General features: G+C 47.1%; 1 protein-coding gene across 1 annotated transcript in view; it reads left to right on the plus strand.

Moving 5' to 3' along the window:
* LOC127578251 (contactin-1-like) overlaps positions 1 to 26,462 on the plus strand; it is a 659,394-nt gene that overhangs the window by 339,878 nt on the left and 293,054 nt on the right. The window contains 6 exon segments of the mRNA XM_052030032.1: positions 4,626 to 4,759; positions 5,226 to 5,355; positions 6,112 to 6,262; positions 12,896 to 13,023; positions 21,186 to 21,227; positions 21,230 to 21,360. Coding sequence (XP_051885992.1) covers positions 4,626 to 4,759; positions 5,226 to 5,355; positions 6,112 to 6,262; positions 12,896 to 13,023; positions 21,186 to 21,227; positions 21,230 to 21,360 — 716 coding nt within the window.

A 26,462-nucleotide genomic window follows, 5' to 3' on the forward strand; every position in this document is an offset into this window, starting at 1 on the left:
TAGAGAAATGGTGTCTTGTACAACTGTTCTCAAAGTTGTCAAGTGCTTCTTTCTTCTGCAATGGAGCATTCACGTTTCTGTGCTCTAGGTGCTGAGGGAATCCTCCTCATTGAACCTGGGGCTGGATCACCTTGTTGGGGTTTGAAGGCTATTTACTCAAGTGTTAAATATGCAGAATCGATTCCCCAGTATCCAAAGACACTGAAATGGAAGCATTGCAATGTCTTTAGAACTTGCAGTCCAGAACTTGGTGAGTTAAGAACTCTCCCCAAACCCGCCTCACTCCAAACTAATATTTTGGCCTTGGATTTCCTTCTGGATGATAAAAAACTAAAATAAGTTCTTGTGTACCACAGCATTACTTTTCTAGTCACGTTCAATGTGGTAGAAAGTCAACCTCTTTCTGGCCCACTTGTGTGCTTGTGCGAATGCAGTGGGCTCTGAGAGTTTCAAGGAACTTTAATTGAGCCAGTGAGGTTTTCTATTCAACAGCTGATCAAGTGCCTTGCAGAGCAGTGAAGGGATTGGAGCTTGAATCCCAATCAGTGTCAAGGAACGCAGAGGCTGCAATCAGAGCATGTTCTTGCACTTAATCCTTGGCAGAGCACAGAAGCATTTTTGGCACAAGTGCAACTCTTGGAGAGAATTGTGAATTTAAGGGTGTGTTAGTGATTAGTACAGGCTTTCAGATTAAGCACTGCATTCGAAGCAAAACCATGCATGCATTTCATGCAGGGAGCTGAGACAGGAATCGTAGACTACAAGACGACATTTAGCTGAGTGTGCCTTTGCTAACTCATTGAAAGAGCTGTAAGGGATAAGATGCCAAGAGGCAATACCAACTCAAAATAGAGTCCCTGACCAGCCACCAGTTATGGCAGGGCTTACATGCCATAACAGGCTACAAGACAAAGTCGGGCTGCATAGCTAACAACATTGCATCCCTTCCTGATGAACTTAACGAATTCTATGCATGTTTTGAACAAAAAGGAAGTGGATTGTCGCCATCCACTCTGACAGCCACCGACGCAGCTGAACCTGTGATCACAGTGGAGGACGTAAGACCAGTCTTCCGAAGAGTGAACACGAGGAAAGCACCTGGCCCAGATGGTGTCCCGGGCCACGTGCTCAGATCTTGTGTTGATCAGCTGGCAGAAGTATTTGCGGACATATTCAACCTCTCGCTGCTTCAATCTCAGGTTCCCTCCTGTTTTAAGAAGACCACTATCATCCCGGTACCAAGGAAAAGCAAGGTAACATGCCTCAATGACTACTGACCAGTGGCTCTGACATCCACCATCATGAAGTGCTTTGACATGTTGGTCGTGGCACGCATCAACTCCAGCCTCCCAGACAACCTGGACCCATTGCAATTCACCTATCGCTGAAACAGGTCTACAGCGGATGCCATCTCTCTGGCCCTTCGCTCAGCTCTGGAGCATCTGGACAGTAAGGACATTTACGTTAGACTATTGTTTATTGACTACACCTTGCCTTCAATACAATAATACCAAGCAAGTTTGTCACCAAACGCCGAGACTTAGGACTCAACACCTCCCCCTGTAACTGGATCCTTGACTTTCTAACAAACAGACCACAATCAGTGAGGATAGGCAGCAATTCCTCCGGCACGATTATTCTCAACACTGGTGCACCTTAAGGCTGCGTCCTCAGCCCTCTACTCTACTCCCTATACACTCATGACTGTGTGGCCAGATTCTGCTCTAACTCCATCTACGAGTTTGCAGTTGATACTACCATTGTAGGCCATATCTCAAACAATGATGAATCAGAGTACAGGAAGGAGATCAAGAACTTAGTGGAATGGAGTCATGACAATAACCTTTCCCTCAATGTCAACAAAACTAAAGAGCTGGTCATTGACTTCAGGAAAGGGGGTGGTGTACATACACCTGTCTGAGGTGGAGAGGGTTGACAGCTTCATGTTCCTAGGAGTGAACATCACCAACAACCTGTCCTGGACAAACCACATGGATGCCATGGCCAAGAAAGCTCATCAGTGCCTCTACTTCCTCAGGAGGCTAAAGAAATTTGGTTTGTCCCCTTTGACTCTCACAAACTTTTACCGCTGCACCATAGAAAGCATCCTATCAGGATGTATCACAGCTTGGTATGGCAACTGCTCTGCCCAAGACCGCAAGAAGCTGCAGAGAGTTGTGGACACAGCCCAGCGCATCACGGACACCAGCCTCCCCTTCTTGGACTCTGTCTTTACCTCTCGCTGTCTTGGTGAAGCAGCCAGCATAATCAAAGACCCCACCCACCCGAGACATTCTCTCTACTCTTCCATCGCGTAGAAGATACAGGAGCCTGAGGGCACGTACCACCAGACTTAAGGACAGCTTCTACCCCACTGTGATAAGACTATTGAACAGTTCCCTTATACAATGAGATGGACTATGACCTATGACCTCATGACCTCACGAGCTACAAGGTTGTGACCTTGTACCTTATTGCACTGCACTTTCTCTGTAACTGTGACACTTTACTCAGTACTGTTATTGTTTTTACCTGTACTACATCAATGCACTCTGTACTGACTTGATGTAACTGCACTGTGTAGTGAATTGACCTGTAAGATCGGTTTGTAAGACAAGCTTTTCACTGTACCTCGGTACAAGTGACAATAATAAACCAATACCAATACAATTAGAACTGCCCCCTGCTCTTTCAACATAGACCTGGAACATTTTCCTTTTTACATTTTCCTGTTCCTTTAAACATTTTCGTATTTATCCAGTTGACTTTTGAAAGTTATTACCAATTTGCTGCCAGTATTCATGATCACACCAACTTGATATGTGAAACAAAGCCTCTCTTCTTCCTCTCCCTCGCCACCCAGCCAACATCATGTTTCCTTTCTCCTGTTAGATTAAATCTGTGTTCCCCTCACTGCTCATGGACTCAACTGCCAGTGAAAATACTTTGCGGACGACACAAGGCGTGGTAGAATTTTGGAGTTTGCTGGCAGTATGGGCTATGAAGGGGATGCAGGGAGCATGAGATGTGGACAGGGTAGGTCAATGGCAGGTGGAATATAATGTGGAAGAATGTGAGCTTGTCCCATTGGAAGAAAGAGTAGGAAGCGGAGTAGTGTTAAATGGTAAGCGGTGCCTGCCCAGTAAGATCATGGATGATCTTCTACCACATAAGATAAGATCAGATATCTTTATTAGTCACTTGTACATTGAAACACACAGTGAAATGCATCTTTTTGCGTAGAGTGTTCTGGGAGCAGCCCGCAAGTGTCGCCACGCTTCCGGTGCCAACATAACATACCCACAACTTCCTAACCCGTACATCTTTGGAATGTGGAAGGAAACCAGAGCACCCAGCGGAAACCCACGCAGACACGGGGAGAATGTACACATTCCTTACAGACAGCGGCTGGAATTGAACCTGGGTCGCTGGCGCTGCAATAGTGTTACACTAACCGTTACGTTACTGTGCTTGCCCATCTCCACTTGCCTGCATAACCCCCTTTCTCTTGATTGACTTAATATCTATTGTTCTCAGTTTTAAATCTCTTCGACGAGGGAGCCTCACCGTCCTCATGGGTAGAGAAATACTAAGATTCACCAGCTTCTGGGTGAAGAATTTTTTCTTACGTAGGTCCTGAGTGGCCAAACTCTCACTTTGATCCCATGACTCCTGGTTCGAAACCCCTGCTCCCACCCTTACTGCATCAAGCCTTGTCAAAAAAAAAAGTTTTAATGAGATCGTCCCATATGTCTAAACTAAAGAGAGTACAGTCCCACTGCCTAAACGTCCCTCCTATCGCTCTCCTTCAATCCCAGGAATCAATCTGGTGAGTCTCTCATTCCTTGGTAAGGAAGCCAGATTTAAATGGCCTCAAGAGGGCTCTGTGTAATTGGAGAAAGTTATCTGTCCTCTTGCAATCAAATTCTGTCACAGTGAAGCAATTCCTTCCTAATTGCTTGCTGTTTGATTCACTTCTAGTGGTTTGTATGTGACGACCCAGATCCCCTTGAACATAAACACCTTTCCTCCTCTCAGTTTTTTAAAAAAATGCACCACTTTCTAGCTGCCCCTTTAACTTCTTTCCCTCTGCCCAGTAAAGGTTGCGACAGGATTCCAAGGTTCTCAGACGCTGAGCGTTCTGTTTTTCTCATTCGTATTGTCCAAACAAAGAGCCAACCAAAATTAATCACACAAAAATCTGGAAATCTGAAATAAAAACTGCAAGTTCTGGTGATGCTGAGCAGGTCAGGCAGCATCTGTGGAGAGAGAGACAAATTAGCATTTCAAGTCAGGAGATGCATTAGTGATTTGGGAGTTTGTGAGCAAAAACAGCTGGGGAAAGGTACAGGGCTGGAGCAGGAAAGAACAAAGTGGTGAGGTCTGTGATCTAATGGCAAGCAAGAGTGATGATGGTGTGAAGAGAAAATTGAAGTCTTCCTCATAACAAGAAGAGTGCTTCATAGAGGTGCATATTGTCACAGATAATACATCCAACAACGATGGCCTGGTCCAGGTTCATTCTTATTGATTTCCTATTTCAGTTTGGTAGGTAGTTGGACGAGGATAAAGTTGTCAATGTCACTGGACCATCATTTTACCCCAAGGATTCTCTCTCTTTACAGCTCATCCTTACTGGATCCGTCCCATCAATGACACCATCGAAGACATCGAGGGTGAGCTGATCTGGCCCTGTGAAGCAGGAGGAAAGCCCCAGCCCACCTACAGATGGTTCCGAAATGGAGAAATAATATATGGGGTAGGGAGCTGTGCCTGCAGTGGGTTTCAGCGATTCACTTGCTGCTATCACACGTCCACTCGGACACAGCATAAAGATGAGGAGTGCACGTCTCTTTTGGATGTTTTGTGACAACTGTTGATTGGAAGTGTTATGTTTCTCTCTATACTGAGCTGTGCCTTTAGTCCGAAGAGCATCCCAGTCCCTTGTTAACAATTTTTGGTTTATTTTTATGCAAATGTAAATGTTTGCCTCTTTCTTTCTCCAGGTCCTTGGTGTGAAAATGACTTCCTTCAGTGTGTTGCTGTGAATCATGTAAAGCTCCAAAAAAATTTAAAACAAAGTGTTTTGATGATCCTTTATTTCTGCAGCCGGTGTGACGGGTTGAGGTGTGAAAAGATGAGGCTGAAGTGGGATATAAAGGCTGGCGTTGATGATTTGGACCGAGACTTGCATCCTAAGTAATACTCTGTGTAACTGTACCTAGGGCCGATACCGGATAAACAGAGGGGAACTGCGAATTTCGCGACTAACTCAGGGAGACTCTGGAATGTACCAGTGCCAGGCAGAGAACAAGCACGGATCCCTGTATTCCAATGCCGAGCTCAAGGTTTTGGGTTGGTATTCTGCACAAAGTACGGCAGCTTCTTCATTAAAAAAAATCATTAGTTCTAAGTTCTGCCAAAGCCTCTTAGATCACTGCTTGGACCTCAGCTGGAATATGGTGACCATTTCTGGGAATGGATCGAGACCTTGCAGAGATTGGAGAGAAGATGCGAAGTACTCAGGATGTGGGACTTCAGTACTGCAAAGAGTGAAGGACCTGGAGTTAATAATTTTGAGAGAGTAAATGAGGTGCAGGAGTAAATTTATTGCAAACCAAATGACACAGAGTTAAGATAATTCACAACCAAATCAGAGGGAATATAAGGAGTCTGAATTCTACTGGTTTGAATGGATAGTGGAGGCAGATTCAGGAGTAAATTTTTAATCAATGGTTTCCATTGCTCCAGGGAAGAAGCAAGAGGGAGACTAAATGGTGCATTTTTAAGAGATGTGCTATATGGCTGAAGGGCATGTGGGCTTTCAGCAGTGTGATTCTGTTTAAGGCTGTTGCATTAATGCAGATAAGGAGTTACGATGCAGATCATCCACGGTGTAATCGAATGTCTGAGTGAGGTTGAGAGGCTGAATGTCCATTCAGAGTGACACAGTTTCACTCTGATCTGTCCTCCTTCCTTTCCATCATTGTCCGCGATTTAACACAAACAAAACCAAATCAGGGTGTTTAGAGGGAAGGAAGAGTTGGGGGAAGAGGTGAAACACTCAGCAATGGTTCTGGTTTTCTGAACTTATTCTTTGCTTTCCTTCAGCTTTGGCACCGGACTTCAGGCTGAACCCAGTGAAGAAAAAACTCTTGGGGGCCAGAGGAGGCAAAGCAATCATTGAGTGCAAACCCAAGGCTGCACCAAAGCCAACGTTCATCTGGAGCAAGGGCACCGAACTCCTCAAGAATAACTCAAGGTCAGTGAAGTGGAGCCACCTCCAAATAGCATGAACAGTGTTAGGTGACATACCTCGCCAAGCCATGGCAGCTTTTTAAAACAACTCAACTCTGTAACTTCTGATCTTGTAAATGTATTTCAGTCAATAGCTCTCCAGAATTGTAAATGAGGAACATGCAACATTTGAAAAGAGTGTTGGAGGCCAAGGTTCATCTCAGGAGAGAGAGCAAAACGAACAACGTTGTTCATATCTGCTGCCATTTATTTGCCCTGCTCAATGTCTTGTCCTGATTTCAACATCAAGCATGACCGTTGCAATGTTAATCCCGCAGAAAGACATGAACTTTTACCTCAGAGTTAATATTTTGGGCCTTGGTTGGTGTCCTCTGCTGGCCAGCTTGCAATACATTATCCGTTCATTAAATGTGAAGATAATCACACTCTGGATAACACTGTTCTAAAGACTGGGAAAATCAAGGAGAGGATCAAACAAATGCAGATGCTGGAAATCTGTAATGAAATATAAAATGCCGAAAAGCACTCAGCAGGTCAGGTATCATCTGTGGAAAAGAAGCAGAGTTAACTCCTTTGTCATACTGGGTTCTGACTTGGAACCCAAGAGTTCCTCTCTCCACAGATGCTGCCTGACTTGCTGAGTATTTCCGGCAGTTTCCATTTTTAAATCCTGGGGAGTGTAGAACAGATGGTCGGGGTTGCAAAAATGTTCAAGTCCACAAGGCTGTGCTTGGAGTTCAGGCTTTTCTTTTGTGGCGCCAGACAGAGGTGAAAGGTGGGCAGAGTGACTGCAGTCACGCCGAGGAAATGAGTGGACAGTTTGACAGCCAAGTAAAGCAGTTCCAGAACCGAGTGAAGCTCCTTGGAATGTCACTGGAAGGAAATGGCAGGACAACGGGCACTACCTCAGGTCAGGAGATGGCGGCACTGCCCAGCATTTCGGCAAAAGGTGGGGGGGGTGGGGGGGAAGCAGCGGAGGGATGGGCATGAGGAATCAGCAAATGACAGGAGTGGCGATGATCCAAGACAAGTGGAAGTGTAGAAACACAGGAGAAGGTCTGAAATAGGTGCAGATACGCATGTGTCCGTTCCAGTTCCGTCACTGGGAGCACACAGACACCCAGCATAGACGAATGAAGGAGCATGTGCATCTCCCATACTGATTGTTCTGCAGCTTCTGCCTCACGTTGGCCTCATGGGGCATTTCAGAACTTAGGAAACCAGAGTGGAAGTAAGTCATCCTTAGCCCCAAGGTAATGCCTACAAGAGATACTGAGTGGCCCGGAGGGTGAAGGGAGCTTGGAGTGCATGTGCACAGATCCTTAAAGGTAGCAGTATAGGACAACACAAAGGCACACAGGATGCTTTATTTGTGATGCACAGAGTGCAAGAGCAGTGAATTTACACTGGAGTTGTATCTCTCACCATTTAGGCAGCAGCCTTGAGTACCACAAACCATTCATGTCAACCTGAACTCCAAGCACAGCCTTGTGGACTTGAACATTTTTGCAACCCCGACCATCTGTTCCACACTCTCCTGGATTTAAAAATAGAAACTGCCGGCATTACAGCATTACAGCAGAGGTGTGATTGCGCTGAAGAGGCTACAGAGGAGATTAATGACCACGTTGCCAGGACTGCGTGGGTCTTGATCTGTAACGTTGACCAGCCCTTTCCCTCTGTAGATGCTGCCTGACCCACTGAGCTCCTCCAGCAATTTGTCATTTTGCTTCAGATTTCCCAGGATGACAGTGGTTAACACGAGGGGACATAATTTTAAGGTGATTGGAGGAAGGTATAAGGGGGATGTCAGGGTAAGTTTTTTACACAGAGAGTGGTGGGTGCGTGGAACGCACTGCTGGCAGGGGTTGTGGGGGCAGATACATTAGGGACATTTAAGAGACTCTTGGATAGACACATGAATGATAGAGAAATGGAGGGCTATGTGGGAGGGAAGGGTTAGATAGATCTTAGAGCAGGATAAAATGTCGGCACAACATTGTGGGCCGAAGGGCCTGTACTGTGCTGTAGCGTTCTATGTTCTATGTTCTGTTGCAGCATCTGCAGTCTTCAGTGTCTCTGGAAAACTGCAGCTCTGAGCAAACATCAGATAAGCTGGAGTGGTTTTTATGAGAACAGAGGAGGCTGAGGAGACACTTAACTAAGGTGTCTAAAGTTATGAGATGCATAGACAGAATAAATAGGACAGATCTATTTCCTTTAGCAGTGGGTCCAAAACCCAGGGGGCATAGGTTTAAAATGATTGGTAGGAGAGGTAGAGAGGAGATGATGAATTACTTTTTCACCCAGAGGACGGTGGGGGTCAGGTACGTGTTGCCTGGTAGAAGCAGAAACCCCCAGCACATATAGACAGTACTGGGATGTGTACTTGAAGTGGGGTGGGTAGCAGGGCATGGACCTCTTGTCGGAAGGTGGGGTTCGGCTGGACAGCTGGTACAGACACAATGGGCTGAATGGCCTCCGATGTTGTAAAATTTCATGGTCCCAAGTAGTTACAGCAGGGGTGAAGGGAAGATGTGGCAAGGAGACCAAGCCTCCTGTTACTCAGTAAGAAAAGCAGCTTGTGCTCTCACAGCTGCTGCCCTCCCTGGTGACCCAGCATGGTCTGTGAGGAGCTGCATTTGAATACTTGATTTCTTTCTCCACTTTCTGACCCAGGGGGCCAGAAGCTCTGACTGGGACATGGTGCTTGAGCCTTTGGGTGATAGTCCAGTCACCTGCATGACAATGGATGCCTTTGGTGTTAGTCGCGAGGAAACTCTATCCCCTTATGGTGTGTCAACACCATACAAGTGGGAGGCACTTTCTATTCTTGTCCTTGGAAACCTTGTTATTTTAATAGAGTACAAACTGTTTCTTAAGATCACATTAATGATACTTTGCCAAAATGGGTGTGTTGATTTGACTTGCCCAACACCACTGAACCAAAGCAACTGCAGTGCTCCCTTTTATGAACTGATACTAACTCTTGAACTTGTTCTACGTTTCCCGTGCCCCTTTCTCTAACCCTGCGTTATGTTCATTCTGTATGTCTCCCTCTTTCACTGTCTCTCTCTCTTTCACTCTCTCTCTCTTTCTCCATCTCTTTTCCTCTGTCTCTTTCTCTCTTTCGCTGTCTCTCTCTTTCTCTGTCTCTCTTTTGCTGTCTCTCTTTCTCTCTCTCTCTCTCTTTCACGGTCACTCTCTCTTTATCTCTCTCTCTGTCTCTCTCTTTCACTGTCACTCTCTATCTCTCTCTCTCTCTCTCTCTTTGTCTCTCTGTTTCTCTCTCTCTCTTTCTCTGTCTCTCTCTCTTTCTCAGTCTCTCCCTCTTTCGCTGTCTCTCTTTCACTCTTTCTGTCTCTGTCTCTCTCTCTTTCTTCACTTCTCACTCACTCATTACCTCCGTCTTCACTCAGATTCTTTCTCCAGCCCATTGCCTTCACCCATCTCTCATTCTCCTTCTCTCTCTTTCTATTTCCTTCTTCTGAACCCACAATCTTTCTCTGTCTCTTTCTACCTGTTTCTTCTGCGTGCTCTCCTTCACTCATTTCCTGTTTATTTTCTTCTTTATTTTTTATCATCGAACTCTCTTCGTGTGTCTCTGTTTACCTCCACCTCTTCTTCACTGTCTTCCTCATCATTACCAGCACTGTCACCTGTGACTCGTTGGGTTGCGCTCTTGGTTGCTGGTTCAAGTTCCAGTCATGAGCCTTGAACACAGAAGTCTCCATCTCGCTCTCTCAGAATCTCTGATTCTCTCTCTCTGTTTCCATGTACATATATACATCGAAACCACATCCCAAAGATTTGTGGGTTGGTCGGTTAATTGGCTGCTGTAACTTGCCCCTAGTGTGCAGGTGAGGGGTAGAATCTGTGGGGAGCCGATGAGAATGTGGGGAGAATACAATGGGATTGGTGTAGATGGGTGCTTGATGGTCAGAGCGGACTCAGTGGGCCGAAGAGCCTGTTTGACTCTGAACAATGATGGCAACACTCAATCAGCTGCAGAAGATGCACTAGCCACCACAAGCCGAACTGTTACATCCCACAGTCCTTGGTTATCGTGGGCTTCTGATGCCAGATCACCCCAACATCCTAAGATAAGAATAAGATAACATTTCTTTATTGGTCATATGTACATCGAAACATAAAGTTTCATCGAAACATACAGTGACAGTAAAGGTCACCTGACCTTTAACTCGCTGTGTGTCTGTCTCTCTCACTGTCACAAAATCTATGTCTTAATCTGTCAGTCTCAGTGTTCTCTCTTACTGTCTTTCTGTTTCATTGTGTTTTCCTCTCTGTCTTACTGTCTTTTATTGTGTCTCTGCCTCATTATGTCTCTGCGCCTGCCTTTGTGCCCCTGCCTCTCTCCGTGCCCCCGCCTCCCTCTGCCTCTGCCATTCTCTTTCTCTCGCTCTCTCTCTTGTGCTCGCTCTCGCTTTCTGTCTTGCTCTCTCACTCACTCTCTCTCTCTCTTGCTCTCTAATGTCTCTCTCTCTTGCTCACTCTCTCTCGCTCTCTCTCTCTCTTGCTCTCTCGATCTCTCTCTCTCTCGCTCTCTCACTCTCTCTCTCTCTTGCTCTCTCTCTCGCTCTCTCTCTCTCTCTCTCTCTCTTGCTTGCTCTCTGTCTCGCTCTTTATTCCTTCACAATGTCTTTGGCTGCCGCAGTATCACTTGTCAAGGGCTGTTAACAGAACTCGCTCGTCAGGAAAAAAAATCATGCCTGAAAAATCAATGGTTACATTTTCTATGGAAGAAATTTAATTGTTTTTAAAATTATAGTCTTAAAATTCAATGACAGTGCAATCAAAATCTGCTTTCCGTCAAGCTTCATGTATTGGTGTCTCCATATTCTCTCATGAAGTCTATGACACCATCTGATTCAACATGGGCCATGCCAGTGCTGAATTAGCACGTCTGCCTATGTTTGTACAAACATAGAAAGTAAAAAGCCCAGATCCCACTGGAAACAAACTGTTGAAATGTAAGTAAGAGCAGGTACAAATCCTGCACTGTAAATGTGTTTTTAGTTGCTGCTCTCACCAGTTCCAGTACATGGGCAGGTCTTTACAGAAGACGTTTGGTGTCACAGTGGTACAGCAAGTAGAGCTGCTGCCTCACAGCTCCAGTGACCTGGGTTCAATCCTGACCTCCTGCCCTGTCTGTGTGGAGTTTGCACATTCTCTCAGTGACCATGTGGGTTTCCTCCCACATCCCAAAGATGTGTGGGTTGGTCGGTTAATTGGCTGCTGTACCTTGCCCCTAGTGTGCAGCTGAGGGGTAGAATCTGTGTGGGAGCTGATGAGAATGTGAGGAGAATAAAATGGGATTGGTGTAGATTGATGCCTGATGGTCAGAGCGGACTCGGTGGGCCGAAGAGCCTGTTTGACACTGAACAATGATGGCAACACTCAATCAGCTGCAGAAGATGCACTAGCCACCACAAGCCGAACTGTTACATCCCACAGTCCTTGGTTATCGTGGGCTTCTGATGCCAGATCACCCCAACATCGTAAGATAAGATAAGATAACATTTCTTTATTAGTCATATGTACAGCGAAACACACAGTGAAATGCATCTTTTGCGTAGGGTGTTCTGGGGGCAGCCCACAAGTGTCGCCACGCTTTCGGCGCCAACATAGCGTCCCCACAACTTCCTAACCTGTACGTCTTTGGGAATGTGGGAGGAAACCGGAGCACCTGGAGGAAACCCACTCAAACCCACTCATAGAACACTACAGCAGCGTACAGGCCCTTCAGCCCACAGTGTTGTGCCGACATTTTATCCTGCTCTAAGATCTATCTAACCCTTCCCTCCCACATTGCCCCCTATTTTTCTATCATTCATGTGTCTATCTAAGAGTCTCTTGAATGTCCCTAATATATCTACCCCACAACCTCTGCAGGCAGTGTGTTCCACGCGCCCCACTCTCTGTGTAAAAACTTACCCCTGACATCCCCCTTATACCTTCCTCCAATCACCTTAAAATTATGTCCCCTCGTGTTAGCCATTTTTGCCCTGGGAAAAAGTCTCTGACTGTCCACTTCGATCTATGCCTCTTATCATCTTGTACACCTCTATCAAGTCACCTCTCATCCTCCTTCTCTCCAAAGAGAAAAGCCCTAGTTCACTCAACCTATCCTCATAAGATATGCTCTCCAATCCAGGCAGCATCCTGGTAAATCTCCTCTGCACCCTCTCTAAAGCTTCCACATCCTTTCTATAATAAGGCAACCAGAACTGAACACAATACTCCAAGTGTGGTGATGTTCCTCATACAGGAAGGAGGGAGGGTGAGATTTGGTGGACAGGTAAAGGGGTGGGGGGCTACCGATAAAAAGACATCACGCACTCCAGCCCACACAGTTTATGTTGACCTCCAGATCTCAAAGCATGAAAGTGGTGCGAGGACAGATTGGTTCCATCCATTGAGTCAAGTTCATTTATTCTCAGTTGAATTCTTTCCCTGCATTCACGAGGAGAAAGGAATGGAAGGACATGGTGGAATCTGATGAGTTTAGCTGTAGTTGACCATAAAATCCAAGATGTACCAGATGTCTGCGCTGACTTGTACCTCTGCATTGAGTGCCATGTAACTTAATCATTGTAATTTTCTCCCCTTACCACAGGATGTCTATTTGGCCCAACGGCACTCTGGAGATTCGAGATGTGACCAAGGATGACGAGGGGAGCTACACCTGCTTTGCAGAGAACAAGAAAGGAAAGGCGAACAGCACTGGCACCCTTTCAGTCACAGGTAGGAGACCAGAGCTTGCCCACGACCCTTCGGACTTCCAGCTCAGCATTCCACAGAACACAGAACAGTACAGCACAGAACAGGCCCTTCAGCCCACAATGATGTGCCGACATAGCTAATCCCTCCGACCTTCAGAATGACCATACCCCTCCCATTTTCCTCTTCATTTCAGAACGTACCTTCTTTTAAAAAGACAAACTTTTGGTGAAAGCCTTTGCATGAAAAATCCATTATCCCCATATCTGATGATAAATGGGCAGCGTCACCGACAGGGTCCGCGGGGAACTAGTTACCAGCTGAAGGAGCAGCTTATAGAACCATAGAACCATAGAACAATACAGCACAATACAGGCCCTTTGGCCCACCATGTTGTGCCGACTTTCAAACCACACCTAAGACTATCTAACCCCTTCCTCCCACATATCCCTCTATCTTAAATTTCTCCATATGTTTATCTAACAATCTCTTGAATTTGTCCAACGTATCAGCCTCCACCACCACCCCAGGCAGCGCATTCCATGCACCAACCACTCTGGGTGAAAAATCTCCCTCTGACATCTCCCTTGAACTTCCCACCCATTACCTTAAAGCCATGTCCTCTTGTATTGAGCATTGGTGCCCTGGGAAAGAGGCGCTGGCTGTCCATTCTATCTATTCCTCTCAATATCTTGTATACCTCTATCATGTCTCCCCTCATCCTCCTTCTTTCCAATGAGTAAAGCCCTAGCTCCTTTAGTCTCCCCTCATAATCCATACTCTCTAATCCAGGCAGCATCCTAGTAAATCTCCTCTGCACCCTTTCCAACGCCTCCACATCCTTCCTATAATGAGGTGACCAGAACTGGACACAGTACTCTAAGTGTGGCCTAACCAGAGTTTTGTAAAGCTGCATCATCAATTTGCAGCTCTTAAACTTGATCCCCAACTTATGAAAACTAACATCCCATAAGCTTTCTTAACTACCCTATCTACCTGTGAGGCGACTTTCAGTGATCTGTGGATATGAACCCCCAGATCCCTCTGCTCCTCCACACTGCCCAGAATCCTGCCATTTACCTTGTACTCTGCCTTGGAGTTTGTCCTTCCAAAGTGTACTACCTCACTCTTCTCTGGATTGAACTCCATCTGCCACTTGTCAGCCCAGCTCTGCATCCTATCAATATCCCCCTGCAAGCTTCGACGGCCCTCCACACTATCCACAACACCACCAATCTTTGTGTCATCTGCAAACTTGTTAACCCAGCCTTCCACCCCCTCATCTAAGTCATTAATAAATATCACAAAAAGTAAAGGTCCCGGAACCGATCCCTGCGGGACACCACTAGTCACAGCCCTCCAATCCGAATGCACTCCCTCCACCACAACCCTCTGCTTTCTACAGGCAAGCTAATTCTGAATCCACACGGCCAAGCTTCCCCGGATCCCTTGGCCTCTGACCTTCTGAAGAAGCCTACCATGCGGAACCTTGTCAAACGCCTTACTAAAATCCATGTAGACCACATCCACTGCACTACCCTCATCAATCTTCCTGGTCACCTCCTCAAAGAACCCTATCAGGCTTGTGAGGCAAGATCTTCCCTTCACAAATCCATGCTGGCTGTCCCTAATCAGTCCATGATTCTCTAAGTGCTCATAGATCCTATCTCTTAGAATCCTTTCTAACAGCTTACCCACCACAGACGTAAGGCTCACTGGTCTGTAATTCCCTGGACTATCCCTACTACCTGTCTTGAATAAGGGGACAACATTCGCCACCCTCCAATCCTGCGGTACCATCCCCATGGAAAGCAAGGACTCAAAGATCCTAACCAACGTTTCAGCAATCTCCTCCCTCGCCTCACAAAGCAGCCTGGGGATATTCCATCAGGCCCCGGGGACATATCTGTCCTAATATTTTCTGACAACTCTAACACATCCTCTCTCTTGAATCTACGTACTCTAGAACATTACCCTTACCAACACTGTCCTCAGCGTCATCAAGACCCCTCTCCTTGGTGAATACTGAAGAGAAGTATTCATTGAGAAACTCACCCACTTCCACAGCTTCCAGTCACATCTTCCCACCTTTGTCTTTAATCGGACCTACCTTTACCCTAGCCATCCTTCTGCTCTTCACGTACTAGAAAAAAACCTTGGGATTCTCCTTAACCCTACTCGCCAAAGCCTTTTCATGTCCCCTTCTCGCTTTCCTCAGCCCTTTCTTAAGTTCCTTCCTTGCTACTCAATATTCCTCATGAGCCCTGTCCGATCCTTGCTGCTTACACCTTATGTATGCTGCCTTCTTCTTCCTAACACAAGGTGTGTCTTCTGACACACCTTATCACAGGGTGAAGCTTCCCCAAACGACATTAGCAACAGTACTACTGTTAATGTCATTTGGGGAAGCTTCACACAACAGAAGAAGTGCTTGGGAGAATGAAAATCTTACTGAAAAATGAGGAGACAAACTTCCCAGCTGGTGATCAGGGACCTCAAAATCATTCCGGTCTAGGTTAACCCGATTTTCAACAGCTTAACGTTGTTATTTGTGAGCTGTGTGAATAAATTTTCTCATCTCTAGCACAAGGTTCAACTCTTCCACACTGTCCATCCATGGTTCCCAGCTTTGTTTTTTCACCCAAAACATTAAATTGGATATTTTCTAACTGGTCAGTGTGTGACCCAGTCCCACAGTAAATCAACTTGTAAAGTGTGCTTGCATGACCTTAGGTTAAGTGTGCTTGCATGATCTGAGGGTTAAAGTACTTGAAGGCAACTCACACCTTCCACTGCCAAGAGTACACAAGAACACATGGTAGACGGGGCAGGAGTAGGCACCTCAAGTCTGCCCCGCTACTCAACATCTGCCCCAGGCCTCAACTCCTCTCCTGTGCTAGTTGCACAGAGCCCTCAGTTCCCCGATCTTTCAAAAAACATCCCTACCTCCATTACAAATACCTTCAATGTTTCAGCCTCTGCAATCCTCTGGGGTAAACAATTCCAGAGATTCACCACCCTCTGTGAGAAGAAATTCTGACACATCTCAGTTTTAAATGACTGCCCCCTAATCTTGTCACTATGTCCCCTCATTCGAGACTCCCACTGATGAAAACACTTCAACATCTACCCAGTCATATCCCTAAGGATCTTAAGTGTTTCCATTAGATTACCTTTCATTCTTCTGAGCCCCAAAGATTACACACCCAACTACTATAGCCTCCCGTGATGGAGGACAACCCTTTCATCCCAGGGGTTAGCCTGGTGAATCTTCTTTGGACTGGCTCCAAGAATACAATATCCTTTCTTAAATTAGGAGACCAAAAGTGTGCACAGTACTCCACGTGTGGCCTGAGCAACGCTCTGTACAGCTGTATCGGTACTTGCCTATTGCTAAGCTCCAACCCCCAATGAAGACCAATGTGCCATTTGCTGCCTTAACCACTCACTGCACCTAACTGCCAACCTTAGGTGATTCTTGCACAAGAACCCTAGATCCCTCTGTACTTCTCTCATTTGCAATCTCTATCCATTGAGATCATAATCTTGCCTTTTCAAAGACAAATGCATGTACGCACAGGTGCAATGAAAAACTTACTTGCAGCAGCATCACAGGCACATAGCATCAGATAAGCAGCATTCACAAGGAAAACATAAACTAAACAGAAACTATACGCAATTTTTACAAGAAAAAACACAATTAAGACAACAAAAAATAAAGTCCATTTTCGTTCAAAGTGATCAAAGTGGTCATAGTGTTGCTAAACTGTAGTGATTAGGGTTGTGCTGGTTGGTTCAAGAACTGAATGGTCGAAGGGCAGTAGCTGTTCTTGAACCTGGTGGTGTGGACTTCAGGCTTCTGTACCTCCTGCCCCATGGGAGCTGTGAGAAGATGGCATGGCCCGGATGGTGAGGATTTTTGATGGATGCTGCCTGTATGTAGATCCCACTGATGGTGGCGAGGGATGTGCCTGTGATGTAATTGGGCAGAGTTCACTACTCTCTGCAGCTTCTTACATTCCTGTGCATTCGAATTTCCGTACCAGACCATGATGCAACCAGTCAGGATACTTCCGACAGGACATGTAGAAGTTTGTTAGAGTGTTTGGTGACAATCTGAACCTCCTTAACTTCCTCAGAAAGTAACGACGTTGATTCCTCTTGCTGATGTGCATGATATCACACTTCCCCGCACTGAACTCCATTTACCAAGTTTTTGCCCATGCGTCTGTCCATCGATATCCTTTCACAGGGTCACAATATCCTGATCACAGCACGGCCTCAGCTTATTTTCGTGTCATCGGCAAACTTGGATACTTTACATGCTGCGCCTTCCACCAGGTCTACAACAAGAGGGCTGGGATAGGAGGTGTAGGGGATCAGAGCGGAATTTTTCCACATAGAGTGGTCGGAAGATGGAACGTGCTGCCTGAGGTGAAGGCAGAGACCGTCACATCATTTTAAGAAGCATCTAGACAAGCGCTTGAATAGCCAAGGCTTGGTAGGCTGTGGAACAAATGTGGGTACGTGGGACTGGTAGAGATGCACAGTGATCAGCATGGACATTGTGGACCGAAGGGCCTGTTTCAGTGCTGTACAACCCCATACAAAAAACTGCTGGAGGAATGCAGTGGGTTGAGCAGCATTAAAGATATGGTCGACGTTTCGAGTCAAGACCCTGCATCAAGACGAGATCAGGACATCCCTTTCCCTCCACAATTGCTGTCTGACCCGCTGAGTTCCTCCAGCAGTTTGTCTTTGGCTCCAGATTCCAGCATCTGCAGTCTCTCTTGTGTCTCCACTGTTTGGCCCAACACCGTTAACGTAGTACTTCCTCCGTTTCTGAAAGAGACTCATTTGCCGCAAACATTACGTTAAGCAAATCGGAAGGGCTGGGCAAAAGGCATAATGGGTATTTCAGGGGTACAGTGTATTGCCTTGTGCAAAGAGTGGCACATCATTCATTGCAGTCAAAACTGGCTTCAGACACCCAAAGAGTCAGTGGTGTTACTGGAAAAATTTATAAATCAAATGTTTGCATATCAAAAAATGTCTTGTTCTTCCTGATGTTTTTCCTGAACTGGAGCCCACTGAGTTTGTACAAGCCCACAGAGCAATCCTCATCAATCCTCTTCCCCCATTCACTTCCCTCCAAGCTGTCCTCCCTTGATTACCAGGCAGGAGCTATTGGCTGTCTTAAAGCACATTAAGGTGGGTAAGTCCCCAGGGCCTGACCAAGTGCATCCATGGACCTTGTGGGAAGCCAGGGACCAAATTGTGGAAGCCCTTGCAGGGATATTCACTTCATCTTCAGCAACAGATGAAGTTGCAGAGGACTGGAGGGTGGTTAATGTTGTACCCTTATTTAACACGGGCAGCAAAGACAAGCCGGGGAACGACAGGCCTGACGTCAGTGGTGGCTAAGTTACTGGAGGGGATTCTGAGGGACAGGATCTCCCAGCATTTGGATGGGCAAGGACTGGAGTGGTGGGGAACAAGGCCTCAGATGGATTTTACAGGAGAAAGTTAGGGAGGGAAGTTCAGAGTTGGGGACCTCTGAGGCTGAAGTCTTCCTGCCCACAGTGGGTGAAGGTTTGGAGGCAGGGCAGGAGGTCTGAGGCAGATGGTGAAACTGAGGCACAACTGGACCAGAGGCAGGTTTGCCACTTGGGGTCTGATCTTGACGACGATGGCGGGTCAGGAGAGGAGGGGTGGTCAGGATGCTCGATCCCACTGCTGTTGCAAGTGTGAGAATATCGGGTGCCAACCACACCGGAGCAAATGGTGATGTCCCCTCCCCTCCCCCCTTAATCCACCACCTCTCCCCAACCCCTTGCTGGTCAAACAGCCAGCTGTTGCTTGCAAGCCATGAGCTGCTTGGCATTGTTTCTGTTGGCAGCCTGATGCCAGGAGAGGAGAACACAGCACAGATTGGTTGGCAAAGGAAGAAGTCAGGGCAGGAAGGAAGCATCTACGTCTCCAGAAACAGCTGATCACCGACGCAATAAGAGGAACGCAGTGTAACCTGGGAGCCTGGCCAATGGACATCAGAAGTTCCAGAGATTAGATAAAGAACTTACCAGCCAGTTAATTGCAACAACTGCAATCTCAAAAGCGTTGCTTAGCATTCAATATTGTTGGATTTTTTGAAGAAACACTTATTATTTGACAACTCATTAGATAACAGTGGCCTTGGAAAAAGAGAAGGTAGTTTCCAGTTTTCAGAAACCATGCAAGTCTTTCTGCCCACAGTGGGTGAAGGTTTGGAGGCAGGGCAGGAGGTCAGAGACAGGTGTGAAAGAAAAATGAAGGTAGGCATTGCCTTCAGGTAACTCATTGCACCAACACACCGGTCCTTGAAGCTCATTTATCTCATGCCTGTTTGAGGTGTTATTTCCGACTGATCAGCTTGTTTGTTTTGGACACTGACATCCTCTGTTACCTCAGCTGCCTCCAGGCCATCTCGAGCAGGCACAGTCTGGCTCCCCCACCGCCGTGCCTGGTAATGCACCACGGGCTACTGATGCCTTGAAATTCTCATTGTGTTCACATCTGCTCTGACCTCCTGCCCTGCATCCAAACCTTCACCCACTGTGGGCAGGAAGACTTCCGCCTCAGAGGTCCCCAACTCTGAACTTCCCTCCCGAACTTTCTCCTGTAAAATCACCCTTTTGTTTGTCTACCCCTGATGTCTTTTTCTTGGCTCGGTGTCGTAGTTGGTTTGATTATGCCTATGTGAAATGGCAGGGCATGCTTTGGTTTGTTAAAGTCTCTTTATTGACACAGTTTGTTGTGTTACAATAGTGTGCTCCACCAGGACCGCCCTGACTCTTTGAGTAGGTTTGGAGCTCACAGTGGAGTGAATTCAGTGGCACTTTGTGGTACAATCTTTGCTTTAAATGCAAGAGGATTTGAGGACAAGGGTACCTCTATTATATGGGGCCTTGGTGAGACCATGCCATGAATATTCTTTCCGGTTCTGGTCTCCGAACCTCAAAGAAGCCTTAAAACCATAAGAGCGAAGAACCAGACTGGTTCTTGGACAGCAGTTCAGCGGTATGAGGAGGGAGTGAGTCTGCTGGGCTTCTGTTCACTAGAGCATAGAACAATGCAAGGTAACCTCACTGAAACATAAAAAGTTTTCCGAGGTCTCAACGAGGTAGATGCAGGGAAGACGTTTCACCTGACTGAGGAGTCGAGAGCTGAGGGGAGCAGGCACAACGTAACGACTGGGGTGGGGGTGGTGAATCTTTGGAACTCTCTCCCCCTGAAGCACAGTGGAGGGTCAAGTCACTGCCCACATCCGCCCGATGGGTTTCTCACTGTGAAAAGAATCACAGGGTATGGAGAGAGGGCGGGGTGGTGCTCGAGGGAGAGGAACAGCCATGACCTCGGTGAACAGCAAGAGCAGGCTCCATGAGCCACACCAGCGACTCGTACTCCCGTGTTCTTAATCTAAAGGTACACGTGACAGTATCAGGAGAGACAAGAGACGGCAGATGCCAGAAATCTGGAGCGACACACACAAAGTGCTGGAGGAACTCAGCGGGTCGGGCAGCATCTGTGGAGGAAAAATGGACAGCCGACATTTCAAGTCGAGACCCTTCATCTAGACTGAAAAATAGAGGAGAGACAGCCAGTATAAAAAGGTGGAAGGAAGGGGTGGGCTATATTATCGTCCAGGTGAAGGGTCTCGACCCGAAACATCGACTGTCCATTTCCCCCTGTAGATGCTGCCTGACCCGGTGAGTTCCTCTGGCACTTCCTGTGTTGCACGTGATAGTATCAGACCAATGGGGAAAACTCAGGAAACAAGGGTGCCAAAGTGGTGTTCTTCCATCTATCCTGAACCCCAAAAGAGGGATGTGGGATCTTGCTGTGCACAACTCAGCTCTCACACTTGCCCCGACTGCACTTTGGCAGCCACTCGCTGCAAGAAAATGCCAACGTGTTTGTTCTTCAGAGCATCTCTTTCTTGTTGATCACTTCTGAGGTGATGCCAAGAACTGGCAAGTTCTGTCGTAAGGCAGCTACTGCTTTAGTACTTGTGTCTGAGGTGAATGCTGGTCTGGTGACTCACAGTAATCAGGGACTGAGCTCGTCTTTGGTCTTGGTTGGTTGGTGTTCAAGGTGAGGACCTCAGGCACACCCTGTAATTTAGTTGCTCTCTCTGTCTCTCCCCACAGAGCCCACCAAAATCACCCTGGAGCCATCAAACATCGACATCACCATGGGGAGAACGGGACCATGGAGTGCCACGCGTCCTATGATCCCACTCTCGACCTTGCTTTCATCTGGTCAACAAATGGCTACCCCATCGACTTCGACAAAGAGAAAGAGTACATGGAATACAGAGTACTGGTGAGTGGCCATGGTAATGGTGGCACGGTACTGTAGCGGTTAGCGTAACACTATTACACCACCAGCGACCTGGGTCAATTCCCGCTGCTGTCTGTAAGGGGTTTGTATGTTCTCCTGTGTCTGCCTGGGTTTCCTCCGGGTGCTCTGGTTTCCTCCCACATTTCAAACACATACGGGTTAGGAGTTGTGGGCATGCTATGTTGGCGCTGGAAGCGTGGCGACACTTGCGGGCTGCCCCCCGCATATTCTCAGTAACGCAAAAAGATGCATTTCACTTTCGATGTACATGTGACAAATAAATATCACGTTATAAATATCATATCATAATGTAATTCTTGTGGCTGTTGTAAACTATAGTTTGACAACATTTGGAACTGTAATGGAAGGATGAATTAACTTCTCACTCTCTCTCTCTCTCTCTCTCTCTCTCTCTCTATTACTGGCACATGACATGCTGATATTTGAGCACTTGTTGAAGGTGTCAATCTCTGGACTGGTTTCACATGCTGAGGTTAGAAGTAAGGAGTTGACCAGACAACCCTTTGCTTGTCCAGGGTTTCTCATATTTTCTTAGGACAGGGAGGGAGGCCATTTGGCCCATCAAGTTTATGCCAGCTCTCAGAGCAATCCCATCAATCCTATTCCCCGATTTATTTCCATTCAACCTGTTCTGTCTCACAAGATCACCACTTCCTTCCTGATTCTCCTGCCACACACCACTGTAACCTGCTAGGGGCAGGTTACAGTGAACATTTAACCAGCATGTCTTGGGGAGGAAACCCACATGGTCACAGGGAGAATGTGGAACCTCCACACAGACAGACGAGGTGGTTAGGATCGAACCCGGGTCTCTGAAGCTGTGAGGCAGCAGCTCTACCAGCTGCGCCACAGTGATTTTGTGGCAATTAACTGCTTTATCTCCTCTTGATATATTTATTTAGCTTTGTTTAAACCTGCTGTCAGTCAGGACATGTGTATATCTGCTGCCCTTGTAGTGCTTCATTGGCACTGCCATTTGTTGCTGGGATCATACTTTTAAACCAGTGCCTGAAATCTGGTTCTGCTAATGGGTCAAAATACAAACTGCTGGAGGAACTCTGAGCTCTACTAATGGGTGTCCGATTCCCCGCAGGTACATGGTCATCATTTTGCTGTTAGACATTGAAATCATTTAAAAGAAGTTATGAACCTTTTCCGTCTCAGGCAATGGTTAATATGCACACCCTGAGAGATAAACTTGGGGCAGAATTAATTGCACTTCTTTATATTGCCAGCAGAGGGCAGCTGAACATCACCTTTTAAAACTGCCATACTGAGGGTGAAGGACTCACCACAGCTTCACTTCATTAGCCTTGCCTTGTCCTACCCGAATGGCAAATATTCTGGGTGGGCTCGTGCCATGTGAAGTGCTTCCTCAGAGGCATTTGCTCCTCTTCATGTTTGCCCGTCAGCTTTCTGACAGAAGGCATTTGAATGGTTTTGTAAACTGTTCCGTTCTGTGTGTTTGTCTGAAGTTTCCAGAGGCCTCAGGGAAAGGAGTTTCTTTGCCAAGGTCAGCGAGCCTGAGATTATTATTTGGTCCCTGTAAAGCCTCCCCTGCATATATTTGACCTGCATTAAACACCTGACACACACATAGAGCCACACAGCACAGAAACACGCTCGACAGCCCTTCAAGAACATGCCAAGAACATGCCAACTATCAGCAACACACAAAAAGCTGGAGGTACTCAGCAGATCGGGCGGCATTGTTGGATACATTCTGGATGTTCAAGGAGTGAAGGGACATGGGGATAGGGCAGGGAAAGAGCGGCCATGATGTTATTGAATGGCAAGGCAGAGTTGAAGGGACAAACTCCCTGTGCCTGCTCCTGTTTCCAGTGTTAATTAGAAGTTAATTCAACGTTCAACACCTTTTGTTATCTTCCATCTGCTTCCTCTGTCGTGTTACCTTGCATTTTGCTCTTCACGGCATTGGACGGCGTGGTGGCGCAGTTCGTAGAGCCGCTGCCTCACTGCCCCAGAGTCCCGGGTTCGATCCTCGGGTGCTGCTGTCTGTGTCCGGTTCCCTGTGACCGTGTGGTTTTCTCCGGGTCCTCCTCCTGCTCCCCCTCCCTCCCCCCACATCCCAAAGACGTGCGGGTTGGAAGGTTAAGTGGGAACTTTAACTTGCCCCTAGTGTGTAGGTGAGCGCCGGAATGTGGGGGAGTTGATGGGAATTGTGGGAAAAATAAAAAGTGGGATCGATATAGGATTTGGTGTAATTGGGTGGTTGATGGTCAGTAGGGACCGGATGGGCTGAAGGGCCTGTTTCAGTATTTGAGGCATGCCACAGACTGATACCGTCAGGGCATCCACCGGGGAAAGGGACATCTCCACAACAGGACAGAGAACATCCCACTTCTATTGAAAAGGTAACTGATTGAAAGCACAAATGTGGCATGTGGTGTCAATTCAAAAGCTCCGGGCCGAGTAGGTCAGTGGAATCTGTTGCCCTTTACAGTGTGAACAATGAGTGGGTGGGGAGGCAGCCCCTTCACCTCTGAAACTCGAGTTCAGACCACCCAGGAACCAGTGGAGTGAAAACCTGCTCTGTCTGCAGTACGTACGCAGAAGGAGATTGGTTGTCCTCCCTCTGTTTTCCAAATGATGGTCCAGTTAATAAAAGACTGGGCCAGACTTGTGGAGACGCAGGAGCGTCTGCAGATTCTTGGAATCTGGAGCAACACACACACGCAAAATGTGCTGGAGGAACTCGGCAGGTCAGGCAGCATCTACGGCGGGAAATGAACAGTCGACGTTTCGGGCCGAGACCCTTCATCAGGACTGGAAAGGAAGAGGGCGGAAGCTGGAATAAGAAGGAGGGGGAGGAGCGCAGGCTGGCAGGGGATAGGCGAGTCCAGGTGAGAGGGGGAAGGTAGGTGGGTGGGGTGAAAGGGAGTGATGTGAGAAGCTGGGAGGTGATAGGTGGAAGGCTGAAGAAGAAGGAATCTGATAGGAGAGGACAGTAGACCATGGAATAATGGGAAGAAGGTAGGCGGGTCGTGACTGTGGGGGAGGGGAAAGAGAAGGGGTCACAGGAATGAGGGAAGACAAAGGGGTGGGGAAAGGAAAACAGAGGAGAGGGGGTTACCAGGGTTAGAGAAATCGATGTTGATGCCGTCAGGTTGGAGACCACCAAGACGGAATATGACGTGCTCCTCCAACCTGCGCCTGGCCTCAGTGTGGCAGCAGGAGGGAGGCCGTGTTCATTGGGCCTAACTTGTGACGAGCCTACCAATTGGTGTCTCGCAGCTCCCAGGGACCCAGGTTAGATCCCAGCCTCTGGTACCGTCTGCGTCGGGGGTTTGCCATCTTCTCCGTGACCGGATGGGTTTCCTCTGGGTGCTCTAGTTTTCCAAGGGCGTGGCGGTTGGTTAATTCCCTCGGTGGAGTCTGTGGTGAAATGGATCACAGAGGGGGTTGATGGTCCTCTGTGTGTGTGTGTGTGTGTGTGTGTGTGCGCGTGTGTGTGTGTGTGCGTGTGTGTCTGTCTGTCTGTGTGTGTGTGTGTGTGTGTGTGTGTGTGTGTCTGTCTGTCTGTCTGTGTGTGGGTGTGTGTGTGCGTGCGTGTGTGGGTGTGTGTGTGTGGGTGTGCGTGTGTGTGAGTGTGTGTGTGTGTGTGTGGGTGTGTGTGTGTGTGAGTGTGTGTGTGTGTGCGTGGTGTGTGTGTGTGGTGTGTGTGTGAGTGTGTGTGTGTGTGTGTGAGTGTGTGCGTGTGTGTGTGAGTGTGCGTCTGAGTGTGTGCGTCTGTGTCTGTGTGTGTGTGAGTGTGTGTGTGGGTGTCTGTGTGTGTGGGTGTCTGTGTGTGTGTGTGAGTGTGTGTGTGTGTGTGTGTGAGTGTGTGTGTGCGTGTGTGTGTGTGAGAGAGAGAGAGCAAGAACAAAAGAAAATGGGTACGGAAGCAGAGTAGGCCACACAACCCCTCGACCCTGCCTCAGCATCAGTACGATCATGGTGGAACTGCCCCAGGCCTCAGCTATTCTTGTCTACCAGATGCCCACAGCTTTCGATTTCCCCGATCTTTCAAAATTAATTTACTTCCCACACTCCTCTTCCATCAGGCAGAAGATACAGGAACCTGAGGGACATTGCATGATACCCTGCCCAAACCATGGGCTACACACATAGATACAGAATGGTATTTTACCAAGCAGCCACACCTCACGAGCCTGAGGCATGTACCACCAGTCTCAAGGACAGCTTCTACCCCACTGTGATAAGACTGTTGAACGGTTCCCTTATACAATGAGATGGACTGTTGACCTCACGATCTACCTTGTTGTGACCTTGCACCTTATTGCACTGCACTTCCTCTGTAGCTGTGACACTTTGTACTGTTATTGTTTTTACCTGTACTACCTCAATGCACTCTGTACTGTTACGTACTAGTAGCAGTAGAAACACACTGAGTCATGTATAAGTGTCTTAAGCTATGTCTTAAAGGGACATTCACCAAATAGTAACCTGACCCGTAACACCTCCACCCTAAAAAAATTTTGATCTACAGAACAAAATTTTTAGTAGCGCATACTATAGTAAAGCAATGCGTTATAATTATCATTCTACACAATTACAGAAAATCAGATTAGTAAAGATACATTTTCACATTTAACACGGGAAAAGTCATTCAGTAATTATGTTATCTTTGCCTTTAATGTGAGTTATCAAGAGATCAAACTCTTGCAAAATTAAACTCTAGTTTAACAGCCTTCTATTCTTGTTTTTGACTTGGCTCAGAAAACACCAATGGGTTATGATCTGTATACACAGTCAATGGTTTCTGAGCGGTGCAAACATATACACTGAAATGTTGCAGGGCTGAAACAAGCGACGGTAATTCTTTTTCTATGGTGGAATAATTTTTTGATGCTCATTAAATTTCTTTGAAAAGTAAGTTACAGGATGGTCAATATCATCACGGCCGCCCTTCTGCAACAACACAGCTCCTGCAGCTTCATCACTGGCATCTACTGCTAATGAAAATAGCTTTTCATTCAAATCAGGTGATTTGAGCACAGGATGTTAGCATAAAATGGCTTTCAGTTCTCAAATGCCTCTTG

This window comes from Pristis pectinata, chromosome 15 (genome assembly GCF_009764475.1).
Source record: "Pristis pectinata isolate sPriPec2 chromosome 15, sPriPec2.1.pri, whole genome shotgun sequence".
Classification (NCBI taxonomy): Eukaryota; Metazoa; Chordata; class Chondrichthyes; order Rhinopristiformes; family Pristidae; genus Pristis; species Pristis pectinata.